The sequence below is a fragment of the Thermobia domestica genome, chromosome 4 (assembly GCF_964235325.1).
Source record: "Thermobia domestica chromosome 4, izTheDome1.hap1.1, whole genome shotgun sequence".
NCBI classification, from domain to species: Eukaryota; Metazoa; Arthropoda; class Insecta; order Zygentoma; family Lepismatidae; genus Thermobia; species Thermobia domestica.
The window spans coordinates 145,431,559-145,454,717 of NC_137457.1; the positions used below are offsets into that span (position 1 = coordinate 145,431,559).

Consider the following 23,159-nt stretch of genomic DNA (forward strand, 5'->3'; position numbering starts at 1 on the left):
CTGTGTAGTTCAAGCGAGTTAACTATAGGGTATAATTTGCCCGTGATATTATTACCCTCTTTCGTGAAAAGTCATTTTTTCAGGGTCAATTATTACCCTTCTTGGGAGAAATGTATACTGTAATTCTATAGAGTTTAGCAAGAGGGTACTATTTGCCTGGATATTATAACCCTCTTTCGTGAGAAGACATTTTTCCTGGTCAATTATTACCCTCTTTAGGAGAAATGTACACTGTAATTCTATAGAGTTTAGTAAGAGGGTACTATTTGCTGGGATATTATTACCCACTTTCGTGAGAAGTCATTTTTTCCTGATCAATTATTACCCTCTTTCGGGGAACTTTACTGTGTAGTTCAAGCGAGTTTAGCTATAGTGTACAATTTGTCCGGGAAATTATTACCCTCTTTCGTTAGAAGTAATTTTGTCCTTGTCAATTATTACCCTTCTTAGGTGAAATGTCTACTGTAATTCTGTAGAGTTTAGCAAGAGAGTACTATTTTTTCGGGATATTATTACCCTCTTTCGTGAGAAGTCATTTTTTCCTGGTCACTTATTACCCTCTTTAGGAGAAATTTACTGTGTAGTTTAAGCGAGTTAAACTATAGTGTACAATTTGTCCGGGAAATTATTATCCTCTTTCGTGAGAAGTAATTTTTTCTGGTCAATTATTACCCTCTTTAGGAGAAATTTACTGTGTAGTTCAAGCGAGTTTAGCTATAGTGTACAATTTGTCCGGGAAATTATTACTCTCTTTCGTGAGAAGTCATTTTTTCCTGGTCAATTATTACCCTCTTTAGAAGAAATTTACTGTGTAGTTCAAGCGAGTTTAGCTATAGTGTACAATTTGTCCGGGAAATTATTACCCTCTTTCGTGAGAAGTCATTTTTTCCTGGTCAATTATTACCCTTCTTAGGTGAAATGTCTACTGTAATTCTATAGAGTTTAGCAAGAGGGTACTATTTTCCCTGTGATATTATTACCCTCTTTCGTGAGAAGTCATTTTTTCCTGGTCACTTATTACCCTTTTTAGGAGAAATTTACTGTGTAGTTCAATCGAGTTTAACTATAGGGTAGAATTTGCCCGGGAAATTATTACCCTCTTTCGTGAGAAGTCATTTTTTCCTGGTCAATTATTACCTTCTTTAGGAGAAATTTACTGTGTAGTTCAAGCGAGTTTAGCTATAGGGTACAGTTTGCCCGGGAAGTTATTACCCTCTTTAGATATAAGTCTTTTTCTCCTGGTCAATTATTACCCTCTTTAGGAGAAATATACTGTGTAGTTCAAGCGAGTTTAGCTATAGGGTACAATTTGCCCGAGATATTATTACCCTCTTTGGTGAGAAATTATTATTTCCTGGTCAATTATTACCCTCTTTAGGAGAAATTTACTGTGTAGTTCAAGCGAGTTTAGCTAGAGGGTACAATTGGCCCAGGAAATTATTACCCTCTTTCGCGAGAAGTCATTTTTCCTGGTCAATTATTACCCTCTTTTGGAGAAATGTACACTGTAGCTCTATAGAGCTTAGCAAGAGGGTACTATTTGCCGGGATATTATTACCCACTTTCGTGAAATGTCAGTTTTTCCAGGTAAATTAATACCCTCTTTTGGGGAAATTTACAGTGTAGTTCAAGCGAGTTTAGCTATAGTGTACAATTTGTACGTAAAATTATTACCCTCTTTCGAGAGAAGTCATTTTATCCTGGTCAATTATTACCCTTCTTAGGAGAAATGTATACTGTAATTCTATAAAGTTTACCAAGAGGGTACTATTTGCTCTGGATATTATTACCTTCTTTCGTGAAAAGTCATTTTTTCCTGGTCAATTATTACCCTCTTTAGGAGAAATATACTGTGTAGTTCAAGCGAGTTTAGCTATAGGGTACAATTTGCCCGGGAAATTATTACCCTCTTTCGTGAGAATTCATTTTTTCCTGGTATATTATACCCTCGGTAGGAGAAATTTACTTTTTAGTTCAAGCGAGTTTAGCTATAGGGTACAATTTGCCCGGGATATTATTACCCTCTTTCGTGAGAAGTCATTTTTTCCAGGTCAATTATTACCCTCTCTAGGAGAAATTTACTGTGTAGTTCAAGCGAGTTAACTATAGGGTAGAATTTGCCCGTGATATTATTACCCTCTTTCGTGAAAAGTCATTTTTTCCTGGTCAATTATTACCCTTCTTGGGAGAAATGTATACTGTAATTCTATAGAGTTTAGCAAGAGGGTACTATTTGCCTGGATATTATAACCCTCTTTCGTGAGAAGTCATTTTTTCCAGGACAATTATTACCCTCTTTAGGAGAAATTTACTGTGTAGTTCAAGCGAGTTTAGCTATAGGGTACAGTTTGCGCGGGAAGTTATTACCCTCTTTAGATAGAAGTCGTTTTTTCCTGGTCAATTATTACCCACTTTAGGAGAAATTTACTGTGTAGTTCAAGCGAGTTTAGCTATATGGTACAATTGGCCCAGGAAATTATTACCCTCTTTCGTGAGAAGTCATTTTTCCTGGTCAATTATTACCCTCTTTAGAAGAAATTTACTGTGTAGTTCAAGCGAGTTTATCTGTAGGGTACAGTTTGCCCGGGAAGTTATTACCCTCTTTAGATAGAAGTCTTTTTTTCCTGGTCAATTATTACCCTCTTTAGAAGAAATTTACTGTGTAGTTCAAGCGAGTTTATCTGTAGGGTACAATTTGCCCGGGAAATTATTACCCTCTTTCGTGAGAAGTCATTTTTTTGGTATATTATACCCTCGTTAGGAGAAATTTACTGTGTAGTTCAAGCGAGTTTAGCTATAGGGTACAATTTGCCCGGGATATTATTACCCACTTTCGTGAGAAGTCATTTTTTTCTGGTCAATTATTACCCTCTTTAGGAGAAATTTACTTTGTAGTTCAAGCGAGTTTAGCTATAGGGTCAATTTGCCCGGGAAATTATTACCCTCTTTCGTGAGAAGTCATTTTTTCCTGGTCAATTATTACCCTCTTTAGGAGATATTTACTGTGTAGTTCAAGCGAGTTTAGCTATAGGTTCAATTTGCCCGGGTAATTATTACCCTCTTTCGTGAGAAGTCATTTTTTCCTGGTCAATTATTACCCTCTTTAGGAGAAAAGTACTGTGTAGTTCAAGCGAGTTTAGTTGTAGGGTACAATTTGCCCGAGAAATTATTACGCTTTTTCGTGAGAATTGATTTTTTCCTGGTCAATTATTACCCTCTTTAGGAGAAATTTACTGTGTAGTTCAAGCGAGTTTAGCTATAGGGTACAATTTGCCCGGGATATTATTACCCTCTTTCGTGAGAAGTAATTTTTTCCTGGTCAATTATTACCTTCTTCAGGAGAAATTTACTGTGTAGTTCAAGCGAGTTTAGCTATAGGGTACAGTTTGCCCGGGAAGTTATTACCCTCTTTAGATAGAAGTCTTTTTTCCTGGTCAATTATTACCCTCTTTAGGAGAAATTTACTGTGTAGTTCAAGCGAGTTTAGCTATAGGGTACAATTGGCCCAGGAAATTATTACCCTCTTTCGTGAGAAGTCATTTTTCCTGGTCAATTATTACCCTCTTTAGGAGAAATGTACACTGTAATTCTATAGAGTTTAGCAAGAGGGTACTATTTGCCGGGATATTATTACCCACTTTCGTGAGAAGTTTTTTTTTCCTGGTCAATTATTACCCTCTTTAGGGAAATTTACTGTGTAGTTCAAGCGAGTTTAGCTATAGGGTACAATTTGTCCGGGAAATTATTACCCTTTTTCGTGAGAAGTCATTTTTTCCTGGTCAATTATTACCCTTCTTAGGAGAAATGTATACTGTAATTCCATAGAGTTTAGCAAGAGGGTACTATTTGCCCGGGATATTATTACCTTCTTTCGTGAAAAGTCATTTTTTCCTGGTCAATTATTACGCTCTTTAGGAGAAATTTACTGTGTAGTTCAAGCGAGTTTAGCTATAGGGTACAATTTCCCCTTGAAATTATTATCCTCTTTCGTGAGAAGTCATTTTTTCCTGGTATATTATTACCCTCGTTAGGAGAAATTTACTGTGTAGTTCAAGCGAGTTTAGCTATAGGGTACAATTTGCCGGGATATTATTACCCTCTTTCGTGAGAAGTCATTTTTTCCTGGTCAATTATTGCCCTCTTTAGGAGAAATTTACTGTGTAGTTCAAGCGAGTTTAACTATAGAGTACAATTTGCCCGGGAAATTATTACCCTCTTTCGTGAGATGTCATTTTTCCCTGGTCAATTATTACCCTCATTAGGAGAAATTTCCTGTGTAGTTCAAGCGAGTTTAGCTATAGGGTAAATTTGCCCGGGAAATTATTACTTTCTTTCGTGAGAAGTCATTTTTTCCTGGCCAATTATTACCCTCTTTAGAAGAAATTTACTGTGTAGTTCAAGTGAGTTTAGTTATAGGGTACAATTTGCCCGTGATATTATTACCCTCTTTCGTGAGAAGTCATTTTTTCCTGGTCAATTATTACCCTTCTTAGGAGAAATGTATACTGTAATTCTATGGAGTTTAGCAAGAGGGTACTAATTGCCCGGGATATTATTACCCTCTTTCGTAAGAAGTCATTTTTTCCTGGTTAATTATTATCCTCTTTAGAAGAAATTTACTGTGTAGTTCAAGCGAGTTTAGCTATAGGGTACAATTTGCCTGGGAAATTATTACCCTCTTTCGTGAGAAGTTATTTTATCCTTGTCAATTATTACCCTTCTTATGAGAAATGTATACTCTAACATTATAGAGTTTAGCAAGAGGGTACAATTTGCCCGTGATATTATTACCCTCTTTCGTGAGAAGTCATTTTTTCCTGGTCAATTATTACCTTCTTCAGGAGAAATTTACTGTGTAGTTCAAGCGAGTTTAGCTATAGGGTACAGTTTGCCCGGGAAGTTATTACCCTCTTTAGATAGAAGTCTTTTTTCCTGGTCAATTATTACCCTCTTTAGGAGAAATTTACTGTGTAGTTCAAGCGAGTTTAGCTATATGGTACAATTGGCCCAGGAAATTATTACCCTCTTTCGTGAGAAGTCATTTTTCCTGGTCAATTATTACCCTCTTTAGGAGAAATGTACACTGTAATTCTATAGAGTTTAGCAAGAGGGTACTATTTGCCGGGATATTATTACCCTCTTTCGTGAGAAGTCATTTTTTCCTGGTATATTATTACCCTCGTTAGGAGAAATTTACTGTGTAGTTCAAGCGAGTTTAGCTATAGGGTACAATTTGCCGGGATATTATTACCCACTTTCGTGAGAAGTAATTTTTTCCTGGTCAATTATTACCTTCTTTTGGGGAAATTTACTGTGTAGTTCAAGCGAGTTTAGTTATAGGGTACAATTTGCTCGGGATATTATTACCCTCTTTCGTGAGAAGTAATTTTTTCCTGGTCAATTATTACCCTTCTTAGGAGAAATGTATACTGTAATTCTATAGAGTTTAGCAAGAGGGTACTATTTGCCCGGGATATTATTACCCTCTTTCGTGAGGAGTCATTTTTTCCTGGTCAATTATTACCCTCTTTAGGAAAAATTAACTGTGTAGTTCAAGCGAGTTTAGCTATAGGGTACAATTTGCCCGGGAAATTATTACCCTCTTTCGTGAGAAGTCATTTTTTCCTGGTCAATTATTACCCTCTTTAGGAGAAATTTACTTTTTAGTTCAAGCGAGTTTAGCTATAGGGTACAATTTGCCCGGGATATTATTACCCTCTTTCGTGAGAAGTCATTTTTTCCCGGTCAATTTTTACCCACCTTTCAACAATATATTTGATTGACATGTAGGGTAATATTTTCACGATAATATTTGTACCCCTATTCTTGACGTCAAATTTTCCCGGGCGAATTTTACCCTCTAGGGTAATAATTTGCTCGGAAAAAATTGCTCGTTACACTTGTCCCATCCAGTGCGGATTTAGAGGGACAATATGGAAATCGATTTTTTTTGCGATGCATCACTTTTTATTGGTGGACAACAGTTATCTAAAATCCGAAACTCCATCCGGATACAGAACTTTCTCTGTGCCACAGAAACTTATGATCTTCTGCAGTGACAAAGAAATTTCTTTCGTCTACAAACAGACTCCCATTTACATGCCTCAGTTAATTTCTTACAGGTGAAAACCTCTTCTCGTACCAGAATAAACACAAAATTTGGACAAGTGATAATTCTCATAAGCAAAAGGAATAAAACTTCTTTCCAATCGGCGTTGTGACAAATCATATGAAGATTGTAATAATAAACAAACAGCAAATGTCAAGAGACCTTGAGACGCTACTCGGAATAACTCAATTTCAATGTAACAACCACGATAATAATGTGCCAAAACCATTGAAATTTGTTGCCTGATATATAATTCAAATTCCTATTATTTGGTCAAGTGGAAGCACAAGATTCGTTTCAGACAATTGAAGAAGCCTATATGTGAATATGGTAATCGTATCTCCTCATTCTCATTCCACTACGTTAAAGAACGTAATTTTTGTAACCCCTGTATATTTATCTTTTGTCAAAAACAAAGAAAGAACAAGGAAGCATTTTATTGAATTATCCACTGCATATTGAAATTAATCATATCTGCATTCAACTGTTGCTCAACAACACGATATATATATGTCTCCATGCATTCAGTATCTATATAAAATTATTCTCTGTATAACTAAGTCACAATGTGTGTTTAAAGTTTACAACAGTAAAGTTCTCCACAAAAGGAAGCATATGGTTGTTATCAGTCAAAGTTATTTGAATTAAAAGAAAGAACGGAACATAATTCCGGTGTTTAAAAAATATAAAATGAAATTCTCTAGCTCAACCATAGCTTTTGTTGTGGTTAACTTTTGTGTTTAAAATCTAACCTATAAAAACAACAGGAAGCACCAACATGACGGAACACGATCCCTATTACTTTACGACGTAAATTTCCTTTTAACTCCAAAGACATCCCTCTCGATTTCGTTTTGTATTTAGAAAAATAAAATAAAATACAAACGCTGATATCAATACTACTTCTAATACTAATAATAATAAGAATAAGAATACTAACAATACTAACCTCTAGACCCCCCAAACATCCCCCTAATTACGAAGACACTTTATAGCGTCTGCTTGTACAGTTCCTTTCAAAACATGTACTCTGGTATGGTTAATGTAACTGCATCCCCGACCATTAGAATTTGTATCCGTTATTACCGTAGGCCATTAGGGCATTGGCTAACACACTAACCACACGGCCGGCTCTTCAATTGGTAAGTCTCCCTCTTGCCGACAGAACCTCTCATAGAAAGTAAACCCATACTCATTTGTATTCAATCCCTAGGTGCGCTCAAGTGCGCTAATGAGCTTGTACTGTCTGTATATTGCCAGTATATGTAAATGTCAATGTGTCTAGCGTGATGTATACCACACAGGATGAGAGAACCAAAACAAGGTCGCTTCAGTAAACAAAATGAGTAAGTTAAAAAAATACTTTGGTCACTAGTATAGGACAGAGTTATGCAGTAAGACTGTAATATATTACACTTATTGCAACCAATGTATTAGCTAGTAATAGCTAATAATGTTAGTTATATTTTTAGATAAAATTAGATTTAATTTTAATATCAAATGTTTATAGACGAACTCGAAAAATTTAGTAAGCATTGTTTATTAATCGTTTATTATTCAACATACAATACCACATTCAAGCTATATTACTTACATGCTTTAAGCATTTAGCATGTGATCGATTCTTGTGTTACAAGAAATGTATTATAGGATATGTAACATTATACTTAAATAATTTTCAAGTTATATTTGTTTTTATATGCCATAAATATACAACATTGACTTGATTCTTGTTTTATAGGAAAGTAGAGTATTGCCTATGCTTTGTTAATTATAATTGGTATATTGAAACAACGTAATGAATTTTGTTCACTAACTGAGGCACAACCCCACAAGGTTCTCAGAAATAAGACACAAAAGGTCGAGTGTACTATTCTATATCATTATGTGTTTCCCATTTGGTTTATACTATAGAAAAGTGAAACTGCTCTTTTAATTTTCTTGTACAGATCAGTCAAACTTTAAAGCGCTTCACGCTATTTCTTGGGTGTACTTCATTTTGATCTTTTTATTTCTTTCCTGAATCATGTTATTAACCTGAGACAATCACATTTAACACGTGCGACTATCTACACAAAGAACATTGGTTACATGTATCTGTAATTCAATTACGTACTATTCTTCACTCATTATTTACCAGTAAATTCGACTGTACCTAGCAAATCGGTTTATTCACAAAATTTAAATTTTCTTTTTCGATACTACCAGGTGCACTCGTAATTGGTTTGAATTCATGCTTAATACTAGAGTTAGAAACTGGTAAAAAATCTATTATCTTGATTTCACACGAAACCTCTTGGCAATTGTGCTAGAAGGATACCATGATTGTAATGTTTAATTTTACAAATTTCAAATCATAGAGCTTCGTATATACTATATACCCATTCTACTGAAAAAATATTATACATGGTTCTCCAATCTAATACTTTGTTAATGAAACTACTGTAGCATTTAAACGTGGTATAGTCGAAAGACATGAAATCTTACAATTCCGCTCTCTTTAATTCATTCGTACATAATCTCCAGATTCTCGGTAATTTTTTTTCTAGTTCCTTAGCGCCTTAAGTAAGTCCCGTTCTATATTAACCCTTTAAATACCAACAACTTGCCTTGGATAACCGTTTCCGTATTTGGATACATTTTATTAGGAAGATAACTTTCGACATTTTAATTTATTTATATATTTTAATGAGGTCGGCGGATAACTGTTACACAGTTAAGCGTCGAAGTCCTAAGCCGGACTCAAATTATGGGGTGAGACGCCCGCGCTTTTCTAATTGTGTGTGTCGCAGAGAAAGAGAGAAAGGGAGAACGGAGTCAAGTGAGGCTTTGATTGCATTAGCAACCTGATGCCTCATTGACACCAATCCACACGCATGTAATAGTGGTATGACCCTGGCTTTGATTTACCCAAATCACAGAGCTGGGTCGCGGCTGTAAATTTATTAAACATCACGCAAGTGATAAGTACATAAAAACATTATGTATTTGGAGCTAAACGTGAAATAAAGATGTATTAGTAAATGTAAAATAGATACTTCCGCCCCGGCGTGATGGGGAAAATCATAGAAAAACTAGAAGTCTTGGCCACTATTGGGCATGCGTGTGAAAAAAAAACTTCTCCAAGCTCGTCAAGCCTCGTGACGTAGCTCGAGAGCTACGTCAGAACTAGCAGAAAATACGTGGGACAAAATCGCTATATAAGCGAGGCCCTTCGCCGAGCTCAGGTTGTTGTTCATTTCCGGCGTTTATGAAGTGAACTGGGATTCATCGCAACGGACGATCATTATAAGATCAGGTATGTGATTATTTTTTTAAGTCCCCCGATATGGAACACTTGACTATGGAGCACCTGAGACTTGTTAGAAATTGACGTTAAATTACAACTTAAAAATGAGACCAAATTTCCACTTCGGAAATTATCACTTCCCCTTTTGGCCAATGCAAGTTGCAAGTACGAATTATCAAATCTACTGTTTTCAATAAATCTCGGCTTAGCGTGATAACCTTCTAGCACCCGTTTTGTAATGTAGGGGTTGTGCCCATACATGTTATGTAGTAACAATCTAAAGTTGTAATTTCAAATAACCGAATGGTAAAATTCTTTGTATTTCATTTTTAATTTTTTCTTATAAATAAAAATTAACAATGGAAATGGTTTCTTTAATTTAGCCATGCTATTCCTCCCTATTTTGATTCAGTTCACAGTCTTCATAAGTTATCTGGGGTTCGATTTCCAGTACAAGCTCTATTTCTGAAATACGAGTCTACCCCCCATTATGGAGACTTTTAGTGCACTTTCTCATCATCTTCGAACCAGTAAAGCCTAAGACGTCCCGCTACTGATGCTTTAAGGGAGTTGGACTCAGTACCAACTTTGACATACTAGCTGGAGAGTAGAGAAGTGATCTCAAATACGATTTCACGAAAGAAAGTGTATACAAAACATAACGACAATCTCATATATATATATATATATATATATATATATATATATATATATATATATATATATATATATATATATATATATATATATATATATATATCGGGTGTTTTAAAAATGGCAACCACGGACCACAGAACACTATTCTACAAGTCATAATAAAGCAAAGAATATATATATATATATATATATATATACTTTTGCACCTTTCGGGTCCTTGTCTGGAGACACGAGTTACACTATGTGGTAACGTCGCAAATAAAGAGCTATAGAATACATCTACTAATCTATCAAATAGTTCCATTGATTTTTTCCAGATGGCAGCTAAAATGGATATAAATTGATACTAGCTCACGTATAAGTGTAGCAATCCATTTAACTGTTTGATGTATTTGTAAAGTGATGTTAATGGTTCCAAGTTAGTATGCGACCTTGCAATATTGTAAAATTTTGATTCCCCATAGCAGCTAAAGGAGTCCTTGGAGGGCAAATCATCACATAATTTTTCACTTTGTTTTGACCTGTAGAATAGTGCTCTGTGGTCCATGGGCGATATATATATATATATATATATATATATATATATATATATATATATATATATATATATTGATATAGATAGATAGATAGTGGTACGCTGAAATTTTTGGTATGTTAATAATGTATAAATTAAAACTAACTTTGAAATTCTTAGAAAAAATAATAGCTTTCTAATAGAAACATGTCAAATATGAGATCTAATATCTTATTAAATTTCTGTAGGTTATTGTTGTTATATATTAAGATAATTATAGATACCAAATGTAGTGCAAATACGGTGACTGAGATGGGAAACTGTAGATTAAAAAAAATCAAGTTAGAAGTATAATAATTCGAATTATGATTCTGGTTCACGATAAGGTAGAGGAGTAACTTTCCTGAACCTATGGAATACTTGGAAACCATAGGAGAAATAAAAGCTAATACTACCTGAAGTCATATGCATCATCTTAAATGCATATATCCCATAATTTTAATCTGCTTTGACAATAATCATCTTAAAGTAGCACTGATAGGCCAGAAAAATTCTTCCTAATGAATGCGATTAAGTATATGAATGCGACCGTCCCTTATCACTGATGAACTGCTTGAGCTGGTGCGGCAGCGCATAGTAGAGAACCGTCGCTTCACGATTACGGAGCTGAGCAGCCATTTTCCTCAGATATCGCGATCCGTGTTGCATGAGATTTTCACGAAGCGCCTGCTGTTCAAAAAGCTGTGTGCCAGGTGGGTGCCGAAAAACCTGACATTGGAAACGTTCAGGAGCAGCCCTGACATTTCTGCAAAGGTACTACGATGACGGCGATGCTTTTCTCGACAGGATTGCCACGGGCGATGAGACGTGGATTGCGTACTTCACCCCGGAAACCAAGTAGCTGCAATGTATTTTCGGCACAATGGATCTCCGGTCAGGAAGAAGTTCAAACAGACGCTGTCGGTGCAGAAAGTTATGTGGATGGTGTTTTAGAAGAGGAAGGGCATTTTCCTAATTGACTTCGTACCCAGAGGTGAAACAGTGAACGCTAACCGTTACAGTGAAACACTGCGGAAATTGAGATGTGCCATTCAAAAGAAGAGGCGTTTTAAGCTTACTGCCGGTGTTTTGCTCCTCCATGACAATGCTCTTCCACCTACGGCTTGGCGCAGAGCGGCTGTGCTGAAGGAATTCGGCTGGGAGGTCTTTGATCATCCACCTTACAGTCCTGACCTTGTTCCCAGCGACTTCCACGTTTTCGTGCAGCTCAAGATATTCCTGTCATCCGGTGTGCGTTTTCTCAACGACGACGACTGCAGACGTCTGTCGCACGCTGGTTCCATTCGCAGGGGACAGAGTTCTACGACAGTGGGATTCAGAAGTTGATCGCGCGATACGAGAAGTGTCTCAATTCTCTTGGTTGGTACGGTGAAAAATAGCTGTAACATTGCTGTATCTGTTGCCAATAAATAGTTTCCTGGGAGTGTGTTTTTTTTTAATAGTGAAAGTTACTTTCTGAATGCGCATTATATATATATATATATATATATATATATATATATATATATATATATATATATATATATATATATATATATTATCGAAATTTCTTAGATTTTATAAATATCACAATAGCAAAGTAAAATGCACGTATAGAAAAGGAAATTGTGAAAGAGTCAGCAGTACTTCAGTAATTATAGGTAATCGTCACTTATGAACCATAATTAAATATAACTGCAATTTATAAAATTTAAGAACGTGTTTACTTGTGTCAAGTACAATTCTCATTGTTAATGTATCTGTAATATTAATTGGTTTAACATGCACATAAGTTAAACTTATTAACGCATCTATCAAGAATTAGTAGTTGAAAGTACTAACATTTTCATTTTCGTCATATCGGGTGGGTGTAGTAGAAGGACTTTAGTACGATTTTGATATATAATGACGTATTCATACCGATGTGAAATAGCATCTTATTGAGCAATTTAATTTGAAGCTGCTCTAGCTATCAATTAAATCTTAGTTTCACTTTTGTATTTTAGTTAGTGTCATTTTACTACTACTGAGAGTGCAAGGAGTTGTGATAGAGCAAATCAAATCTTCTACAGTAATAGGTTACTTTCTGTTTATTTATATGGTCTCTGCAACAATTTTATCCTACTACTACAGTAGTTGTAATGAGCAAAATGTTAATATATTTAAGGAAATAAATCATAGATATATAAATTAAAGAAATTACTGTGAATTATATATTAAAAACGGGCATACACTACCCTACCCATAAATTACGTATTTTTATTTGGGAAATTGTTTCTCATTTTGGTAGTAATTAATTTGCAGAACACGAAATACGTAATATTCTTATTCAATAATTATTATAAAATGTATTTAGATATTTCAGTTATTACCAAATATATAAATTTACTACGGGGAGCGTGATTGAACAAATACTTTATAATATTAACATATCCAACACTTTATTATTAGAGACGTTTGTACTACGGGTCTCAGATTTTCATTAAACAAATTATATCGACAGGAAAAGGTAGGTAAATGTTATTTAATGAGTAAATGGCACACAAGATCAACATAATCCTCATAGTCCTTATTTATATGAATATAATATTATTACAGTATTTTGGAAATAATGGCGAAGGATTGAGTGTCATCAAATTATGTGAAACAGTGCCTATAATCACCCTCTAACATCGTGTGCCAATAAACAAATGTTTTTAATATACATATATATATATATATATATATATATATATATATATATATATATATATATATATATATATATATATATATATATATATATATTGCTTTCACTAAGGATATTAGGTATACAATTATAACTAAAAATTTATAATTTTAAAGAGTTTAGTAGAATAGCTACACAAACTATATTGCATACTGAGAATCAAAATGGTCATTTAAATCTCAAAAGCTATTTCTACCTCAAAGGATAATTTAATTTACATAACCACAAAACATGAGTAATATTTTATTCTGTTCTTTGTTCCTTGAAATATTATCGAGTATTGAAGTAATGGAAAACCAAAATGAATAAGAGAATTGTTAAAGAATGTAATAATAATAACTACAAAACAACTACGTAGTCAACAGTACTTTAAAATATCATCCTACATCATGCTCTAAGAAAAATGCAGAAAACAAAAATATTAAGTTATTTTTCTTAGACTATAATTTGATTAAGTTATATGATTTAATTCACATGTATTTGGATGGTTTATATTCGAGCTTAGTGAACAAAACATTATGCACTATCAATGTGCAACTCAATGAAAAAATTTGAGAACCTTGCAGTATATTAAATATTTTACTCACATCCATTAAAAGCGATCGTCTTCAATAGAATATCGTTTGTTCCTGCCAGTGTAGTTATCATAATTTGGAGGAAGGACTCACCAGGGTTTGTTGCTATATACCTTTAGATGCTATACTTTAGCTCATCGATTTCAGTGCGTATTATGTTGTGCATCGTCTTTCTTTGATAGCCCCATAGGATATTGCCGGATGGTATTCGATCAGGGAACTTGGTTAACCACACCATATTACCAACTATGGATATGGGGCGTGCCGGAAAGTGTCGCCGAAGGCTTGTCATTGACACTAATATAGTATCACTGGTGGAAACATCCTGCTGCAGCCATATGTCCTCTGGACGAGCCTTTTCATTACCGGAATGAAACGTGTTCGTAACACTGCTTTCAATAGCTCAGATGTGAACTTTGAAGATGTTAATATGTCCGTTTCCCCCAAAAAATGTATCACACAATCATAATTTTGTGCACCCAACAAATTAAACTTGGTACTACGCAATGAAGTTTTATGCAACACTTGCGGTTTTTGTCTAGCTCACAATTGGTAGTTTTCTTTATCGACATAACAATTGACCTGAAATTAAGCTTTGTTGGGAGTTTCAAACTGTTGCATAATGTTATCAATTTTGCTGGTTGGACAATCATATGTGATTGATTAAATGTTATTTTGGTCGAACAACTTATTCTAAACATGAAGCTTATATGGGTATAATTAAAAGTCTTTTGCAAGGATTTGCCGCACATTGATAGGTGGAATATTGAATATTTGATTTCCTTCAACTTTGGTCCGTGCCATTGAACACAAGTTTAATTTTTTAGCCCTATGTTAAGATCGAGATCTCACAGGAGAACCTTGAGCGTAGGTTTTTCTCAGTCTCACGAATTTTGTAAGCACTATGCAACAGCAAATTTTGAACGGTACTACCAGTTTACTTCAAATAATGTTTGATACGACTTTCCGCTGGGCGACGTAGCTTCCATTATACAAAACGTTTCAAGAACGTAAGCAATTTGAAGGGTGGAAAAATCATTATTATCCGTTGCAATAGTGAACAGTGAACATGCACAAGTAACTCCCAAAGTTACACCTTTCGTTACGATATATTGAAAACGTGTGTGAGTTGTATTAGTCGTATTTTGTATATATAAATAGGTCCCATCGATGTGGCAATTATATATGTAATATACATATGTGTATAATTCATTTCAGATCTTAAACCGTATGCGAATATAGAATGTGAGTATTTTCTTATTTACTTTGTTTTTAGTTTAGAAACCCTGATTGTTTAGATTAGTAACCTCTAACAAGAAACAAGCTGAGGGGGCATTCCTCAGGTATCTCTTTACTAGCAAGTCAACAAAAATAATGTACACACACACTTATATATAAAATATAGTAACATCAGTTGTTAGCTTTAAACTATAGCGTTTGTGGCACGTGTGTATAAACTTTAATACAAAGAATCTCAAAAATGTAATGTAAAGTGATAAAAAAATAGTGAATCTTTTGCCCTTTTAGATTTCAAGTTTCGTTTAAGTTTGATGCATAATCTATACACCTATTGAAAACTTTGTGCAAAGTACTTGCAACATGCTAAGTAATTTTAAGTGCAGTTTTATTTCATAAGTAGATTTTCAGGTCCAGAAGGTAATCCCTTCTCTTGATCCATGAGCATGTATTTACTTGTAGGTCTATTTTGAATAATATATCAGGATTTTTTAAACTTTGCCTCTTTATATACGCATGTATGAGGTTTTAGCATGACACGAAAAGCAAATGATGAAGTGACAGGCAAGTAACAATACACAAGGACATATAATAGTAGTAGCGACGACAGTTTGATCACGTTTTTTATAGCAAAAAGATGATATATTGGTGTTAAAGCATAACGTGGTAAAGGTGGTGTCTTGTCTAAGAGTACAAGAAGAATAGGATGAGTATGTGATATGCAGTGTTGAATGTAGCGTGAGCGGCAGTTTTAGAAATGATGCACGAATGTTGGTATTTTTATACGAAGTTGGCGACGGTAGATTTCGTGGGTGAGTGGATGCGGCAATGGATAACAAACTGTAGAACATAACGTTCCAAGACCTTTAGCTTGTCATAAAACTTTCTTAGAGCTAATAACCAGGCGACATAATCATGCTTAAGAGCAGTACGAACAGAAACATTATAGGTAGAAAGAATAAATTTGGTGTTAAGACAACAAATAGCTCTTTTCAAACTCAGTAATGAGTTTAACCGACGGCTAATATTAGCTTGTAAATTAGGGAGGTTAGCGTTTGAACAGAGACGATTGTAGAAAGTGACACCGAGGTACTTCACACTACTTTGTTACGGTATTGGCGAGGCTACTAATGTATAAAAATAAAATGTAAATATAAGGAATATTTACATTATATTTTTATACATTAGTTAAGCAATATCTGTTAAGCAATATACCTTACGTTGATGTCCAAATATCGCTATTTGTACTATGCCAATTACATCTGAGATCTACTTTAAGAGAATATATAATAAAACACTCCAACGGTATTTTATATTTTTCAAACTTCTAATGCGTTGTTTAAGAATTGCATTAGTACTTTGTATTTGTTCATTTTTCTTTTCTTCTTTTTTCTTTTTCCTTTTTTTTGTAGAACAAGTGCAGATATTAGGTGAAACTTAAAATAAAAATTATTGTCTCCCTTTCTTAAGTTCGAAGTGTACAAACTTGAATGTCAATTTGTACAAAATTACAGGTTGTTCGATAACAACTATTTGAGACATTTCTTCTGTGATTTTCCGATGTTATAAAATTTCATCAAGTCTTAAGCTTACTTCTGAATGATAATATTTAAGGTAATTTAGTATTTCAGGTGACAACCAACAGAAAATATATGTTTATTCAGTCTCTTCTTCTCTATCAAAAGGCAACGCTTTACAAAATTGTATTTTATACAAGACTATATATGAACAGAATATTTCGAAAAAGTTAAAATTTCTATATCAAAGAATTATGTAGATATGGTGAACGAACAAACTTCGGAAGAAAATTCTTTTCGATCCCCCTTTATTATACATCGAAATAATGTTATGTGAAAGTAAAAGAATTACACCAGTTATGTCGACGTGGCAACAGGTATCTGATACAGAGGGTTGTATATTTACACATACATCATGTGAATGTATTGAAATGTTTTATTTCCTACACGAACTCATATCGTCATAGACATAGAACTGCAACAGATAGAAGAAAAATCACTTAGACAAAGATTCAGCAAGGGTTTTATATTATGAAAGTTTATACATTAATTTACCATACTGACTAATCTAAATAGATGTGGATTAAACTGGATTTAATTTCAGGATTTTATACACATTTGAACATATAAAATGTTGCAAGGGATATAAAAATGCAAGTACCTCAAAGATATCTAGTGCGAAGATGAGTTTCTGTGCGCGGTGTTGGCTGTCTGTACTAATCTCAATAGCTTGGGAGGTAACGTTTTATTTTTAATTTTAATTGTAGGTGGGACAAACCTATAAACTGTATAAATATATATAGTTTTTTAAAAAAATCATTCTTCATTTTACGAATAATATCAGTCTCTATATTTATATGTCCAATGAAAATGGAAGTTTAATTTAACACTAAGTTTAATTTAACACTAAGTTTTCTGGTTTAGTTCGAATAACCACGCAAAAGACACTAAGGTACACCGAAAAAGGATGTTTTTAAATATACGTTGTATGACATGTGGAAGAAGTGAATCTACGTTTCTTTATTTCTATACAAAATAAAATGGGATAAACCATGCCACTTTCGATTAAATTACAGAAAAAACACCAAAAGCTATTATTTTTTAAGTGATCAAACAAATAAAATACATGTTCTAATCCATTGCATTGATCAAATTGCTTGAAACGTCCCATTTCTGACTGAGTAATTCTTGCGGTGGTTTCAGAACTCCTATCTACTATAATACGAATTGTTTATTACACAAAAATTTTGAAATGCAATTATATGATAAATATTGTAGAAAATGTCACTCAAAATATCTTACATACCTATATTAAAGCAAAACTCATTAGAAAAAATGTTACTATATTCATTTAGTTATTTTTGTTCTGAAAATAGTACAAAAACATATATTACTGTTTTCTTTACCTTTCATGTGATTTCAAATAAAATTCAGAGAAAAGAAAACAAGAAAGAAAGAACGAAAAAGAATAAAATTTAATCCAGTGCAAAAAGATATGCTACTTTTAGGTTACTACTCCACTCATTAAACCACAAAAATATTTTTAAAGGAGCTTCCCATAATCCTTCATTCATTTAGCTTTCCTTTCTGATATAGTGTAACTTCCAAAGTAGAGTTTTTTTTCTTTTCATTTTCTATGTATATATGTTGAGGAAATATTCTTTATCACAGAAATAACATTGCGTTTGCAGAAATTTTATCACTAAATGAGCAAATATATACAATATTTTACACCATGCTCTCCACACTACCTGACTCTTACACAATTCATTTACTGGAGAACATGTAATTCCTTCTTTGCTACAAAAGTTTCTAGGTAGCAGAAGTCCCAGAAACCAATTATTGAGTATAATTTGTTGAGCAGTTCAGTTCTTGGAATTGAACATAGAAATATCGTTGTATGTGCAACACCATTACATTACATTTTCTCATTTTGATATTAAGAATGAACATTTTTAATGGTCCAATTTTCCACTAAAGTGTATGTTATAAGGAAACGTCTCCTAAATTTTGCATTTTGAGCTTTCGAGAACTGTTTTCTAAGTTAGGATTCCCTTTTTTATGTGTCCATTTAGAATTTTTGTTTCGCAAATTCTCCAGAGAGAATTGATGCTTTCTAATGTCTGGAATTAGAGGGTAGATAGATAGTGGAACATCTATTGCATAAATAAAATAACCAGTACAATCAAAAACGACGTATGGAAAATAACGTAGGAAAAAATAAGTAGCATTAAAATGTCTTTAGTTTTCACTCAAGAGAATTCGATAAATTATAAATAATTGTCGGTTAGGAGTGTTACTTAAATGTATCTTATCTAACTATCTGTGTATATATCTGTCGATCTTATATACAGGTCTACAAATAGTACGTCGGCTTAACAAATCATAGTAAATGCACTGTATAGCGCAGAATTAACCAGGAAAGTAAAAGCTGACTAGTTTTTCATTGTAAACTTGTATTATCAACAAAAGAGAGAAAACATGTCCGAATGTGGTTAATTTGCCGACTATGAAAATCACAAAGAAAAGATATTTATTTTTCGAATATTGATCTTCGATAGGAATTAAAGAGCTGAAATGAACAGTTTAATCTTCATTAACTATATTATAAACCATCAAATAAAAATGTTTGCGATTTTGGAACAAAAAGTCAGTAAGTTAGTCATGAATGTTGCTCGGTCATCAGAGTAAAAACTGAAAATATTGAATTTTTAAAATTCCTGATATTAACGCTTGTAGTAATTGTAACTGTTTAAGGTGATATTATTATATATTAAAATAGGTATTCCATACTAACTGAGAGTTTAATATGCAAAAATTTACTACATACCAAAACAATGGCCTATATGCAGAAGAAAGAATCAGATTTTACCAGGAAAAAGAATAATATAATATTTTATGAAAATAAGGTATAAAATATTTTTCACTTCAGGGTGAGATTATACGTGAAAATTTTTACTTCAATATCTTTGTAAGGATGCTTAATATTGCACAGTGAATAATTGAAGTTCCTTGTTGTCTATTTGCTTAATTCAGTGTCAACATCTTCTATCTGAAAACTTTATTGTCATCTGGCAGGTGTTTTAAATCACGTACTTGAAACATATTAATAATAGCATGTAAGCTAACGGTAACCTTCAATTTATGATCACAAATTGTTAATTGGCATTAGAAAATAAACAATATGTTTCCTCTAATCATCACATGATTGCTGTTCTTGCTCGATTAATGTTTCATTAAGTGCTACTTAGTTTATAATATAAGTTATAGTTATAACTTGGTATAAATGGGTAGTAAGGCTGCCAACCTTGGGCAGTAGATAAACAACAATACAACGATACATAACAGATACAATTTTCTATGAATTGTAAAACATGAATTAAACGTCCAGAAAATGATGTTACGAAATCTATAATAGAATGCAATCGCATAAAAATGGACAAATGCAATTATATACCCAAACAAGCGAAAAATGATTGAGTAGCATTAGAAAGAAGGTGCAAGAAACTACATTTTCAGAAAAAAGCATTGGGTCAATCCATGCTAAGTGATCGAGCAAAAAGGAAAATTGCCGCTTTACCTTCTCCAAAAAATCGATTTGTTCATAAATGTTGTGTTTATGTAAGACTACTTCAAAATCACTTTTAATTATTTTCTACAACATATCATGACGACGCGGCAGCTGATGCCATTTTGCGTTTTCTTGATTTTCGATGTTTACGTTGTTTACAATATCTCAGCATGTATTGGTCCTACCAAATTGAAAACTATGGGGGCGCGGTGGCTTAGTGGTAGAGCGTTCACCTCCGGTGCTCGTGGGTTTTCTCGGGGTTCTCCCCTTTCCTCCCACTTTCTTCATTCCACCATTTCACTCATCTCTCATCATCACCGTCTCCTTTAGCCTAACCGACATAACCGTGGGCCGTAAAACTAAAGACTTCATTTCATTTCAAATTGAAAACTGCTGGGCGTCTATAACTTGTGCAGAGCTAAAACATTGATCTGTTAATATTTTTGCCTGAAACCATTTGAAAGGGGTGAAATCAGTGCCTACATTAGCAACATTTTTCCACATTGATGACATGTATGGGAAGAGAAAGCAACTCACGTAGAAGTATGAATTTATGTCTGCATGTAGTCCGGGGTCATAAGTTTATACTTAAAAATTTGCAGACCTGTAGCTGCTCCCAAAGGCCTAAGAAAATGCATCCATTTCGGGAGTTTTAGCAATTTAACATTTTTCACTGTACAACATCTCCAAAGGGACGGGATAAAAAATCTGAAATTTTGGGAATAGTTACTCCTTTAGTGTATCATAACAGACAACAAAACTCGTTCTGTGTTTTTGAGCAGAAGGTGGTCAAAGTATTAAGGAACGATATCGTGTTCTAGAAGGTGTTTTGTTCAAAAAGTCAACTAGAAATTCAATGTCATGAAGTAAAATCAAGTAAGATGAATGGTTAATCCAGTCAAAGTTCTCAATCTCGTTTCTTTCTTCTACTTATTGCTCACTGTCTAATCACACCCACAGCAGCACTGGTGAAGAATGCTGCTATCAGCAGAAGATGAGAAAAGTCAAAATGTACAATTGGTAAAAGATCAGTAAGTAATCTTTGCTCTCTCTGCTTACTAGACCAATGATATTCAATCATGTTTATTCTTGTTTTAACTGTCAAGTCATGCAGGAGACAGTTGATCTTTCGTTTGATCTACATTCCTAAGTTAGCGTTTACAGCGAGGGAGTGTTCAGTGATTGGTGTAATGTAGATCAAACGATAGAAGAACACTCTTCTGCATGAGTTGAAAGTTGAAACAAAAATAAATCTGATTGAATATAATCAATATTGTAAGCCGCAAGAGCAATGACTACCTACTGACTTTTTGTCAATTGTGCATTTTGATTTTTCTCGCCTTCTGCTGATAGCGCCATTTTTCACTAGTGGTGTGGGTGTAATTAGACAATGAGTCACAACTAGAGGAAAGATACGAGCTTGTAAATCTTGACTTGACTAATCATTCATATTACTTTATTTTACTTCACAACAACACATTTAAGTTGAATTAGTGAGCAAAACACACCATAGAGTATGGCACCGTTCCTTAATTCATTGACCACCTTCTGCTCCAAAACACAAAACGCGCTTTGTTGTGTGTTATGGTATACAAAGGACTAACTATTACCAAAATTTCAGATTTTATTTAGCCAGGCCATTCGATATATTGGGCAGTGAAATATGCCAAATAGGCATAATTAATCAAATTTACGATGTTTATGCAGGCCTTTGGTAGCAGCTACAGATCTGCCAATTTTTGGGTATAAACTTATGATCCACATGTACACATGCAAACCTAAATTCTTACCTCAACGTCAGTTAGTTCCTCTTCCTAAACATGTCTTCAATGTCCAAAAATATTGCTACTGTATACCCTGATTTCACCCCTTTCAAGTGGTGTTTGGCAAGAATATAACGACGACAAAGCTTTAGATCTGCACATGTTGGAAACGCCCAGCAATTTTTATTCTGGTGGGACTGTAGAAATGTTGAAAATATCAGCAAATACCTCAAATCGAGAAATGCAAAATAGCGGCAGCCACTGCGTAGCAACGACATATTTCAAAAATACATTGATCTTGCTTTTGAAGTACCCTGATGTACGATAATCAATCATTTAAAAACATTTTTTGAGATGGTCGACCGGCGCATGCTTGATTACATAAAATGGATTGACTCCATATGTATCCGTTATCTGGATAATCCAGAAATATATGCATAACTCTGATAAACTGTATTTACAGAAGTATACAGAAATCCAAACTCGAAGTTTTCTAGTGTGAACACTTAGTCTTAATTGATATATTTCCCAAGAGACAACGTCCATATACGTTAGTGAAGTTGCCCCCAACTTTCGAATTTCCACTTAAATCTAGAACGATTCGTTCCATTTTTGTTTATTCTTGACTCTTTAGAAGAAATAATCATTTGTTTCGATAAACATAAAGAGATATATGCATAATAATGTTGCGAGCAGGAGTAATAATAAAACCAGTTCAATCTCACGTCCTAGAGCAATACTTAACGAGATCTGTAGTAAATAACCACTTATAGAATACTTTTGCACATCGTTTGCAGAAATTGTGATCCAATAATGTTATTTCTCAACACCTTTTATTAAATTCGCAAGTGAAAAAATGTTTCAGGGAGAGAATGTAATCAAATATAACTTTATAGTTAAAATCTATAAAACTATTTATAACTAAATTTAAACCCAATTACATATATATTTTGGAAAGAAGGGGTATGTGTCAAATATAAAAGTAGGAGGGGAGAAAATAGAACAAGTGAATAGTTTTCGATATCTGGGTAGTATTCTTAGTAATGACATGAAATGCGAACGCGAAATAAAAGCAAGGATAGGAATGGCGAAATAAGCCTTTAGGAGGAAGAAAAGTCTGTTTTGTGGGACCTTGAAGAAAGAGTTGAGAAAAAGACTCAT

General features: G+C 33.8%; 1 protein-coding gene across 1 annotated transcript in view; it reads left to right on the plus strand.

The window, feature by feature from the left end:
- Positions 1 to 23,159, plus strand: part of LOC145682902 (uncharacterized) — a 1,185,542-nt gene that overhangs the window by 761,688 nt on the left and 400,695 nt on the right. The window contains exon 11 of the mRNA XM_081754263.1: positions 15,130 to 15,156. Coding sequence (XP_081610389.1) covers positions 15,130 to 15,156 — 27 coding nt within the window. The remainder of the gene's footprint in view (positions 1 to 15,129; positions 15,157 to 23,159) is intronic.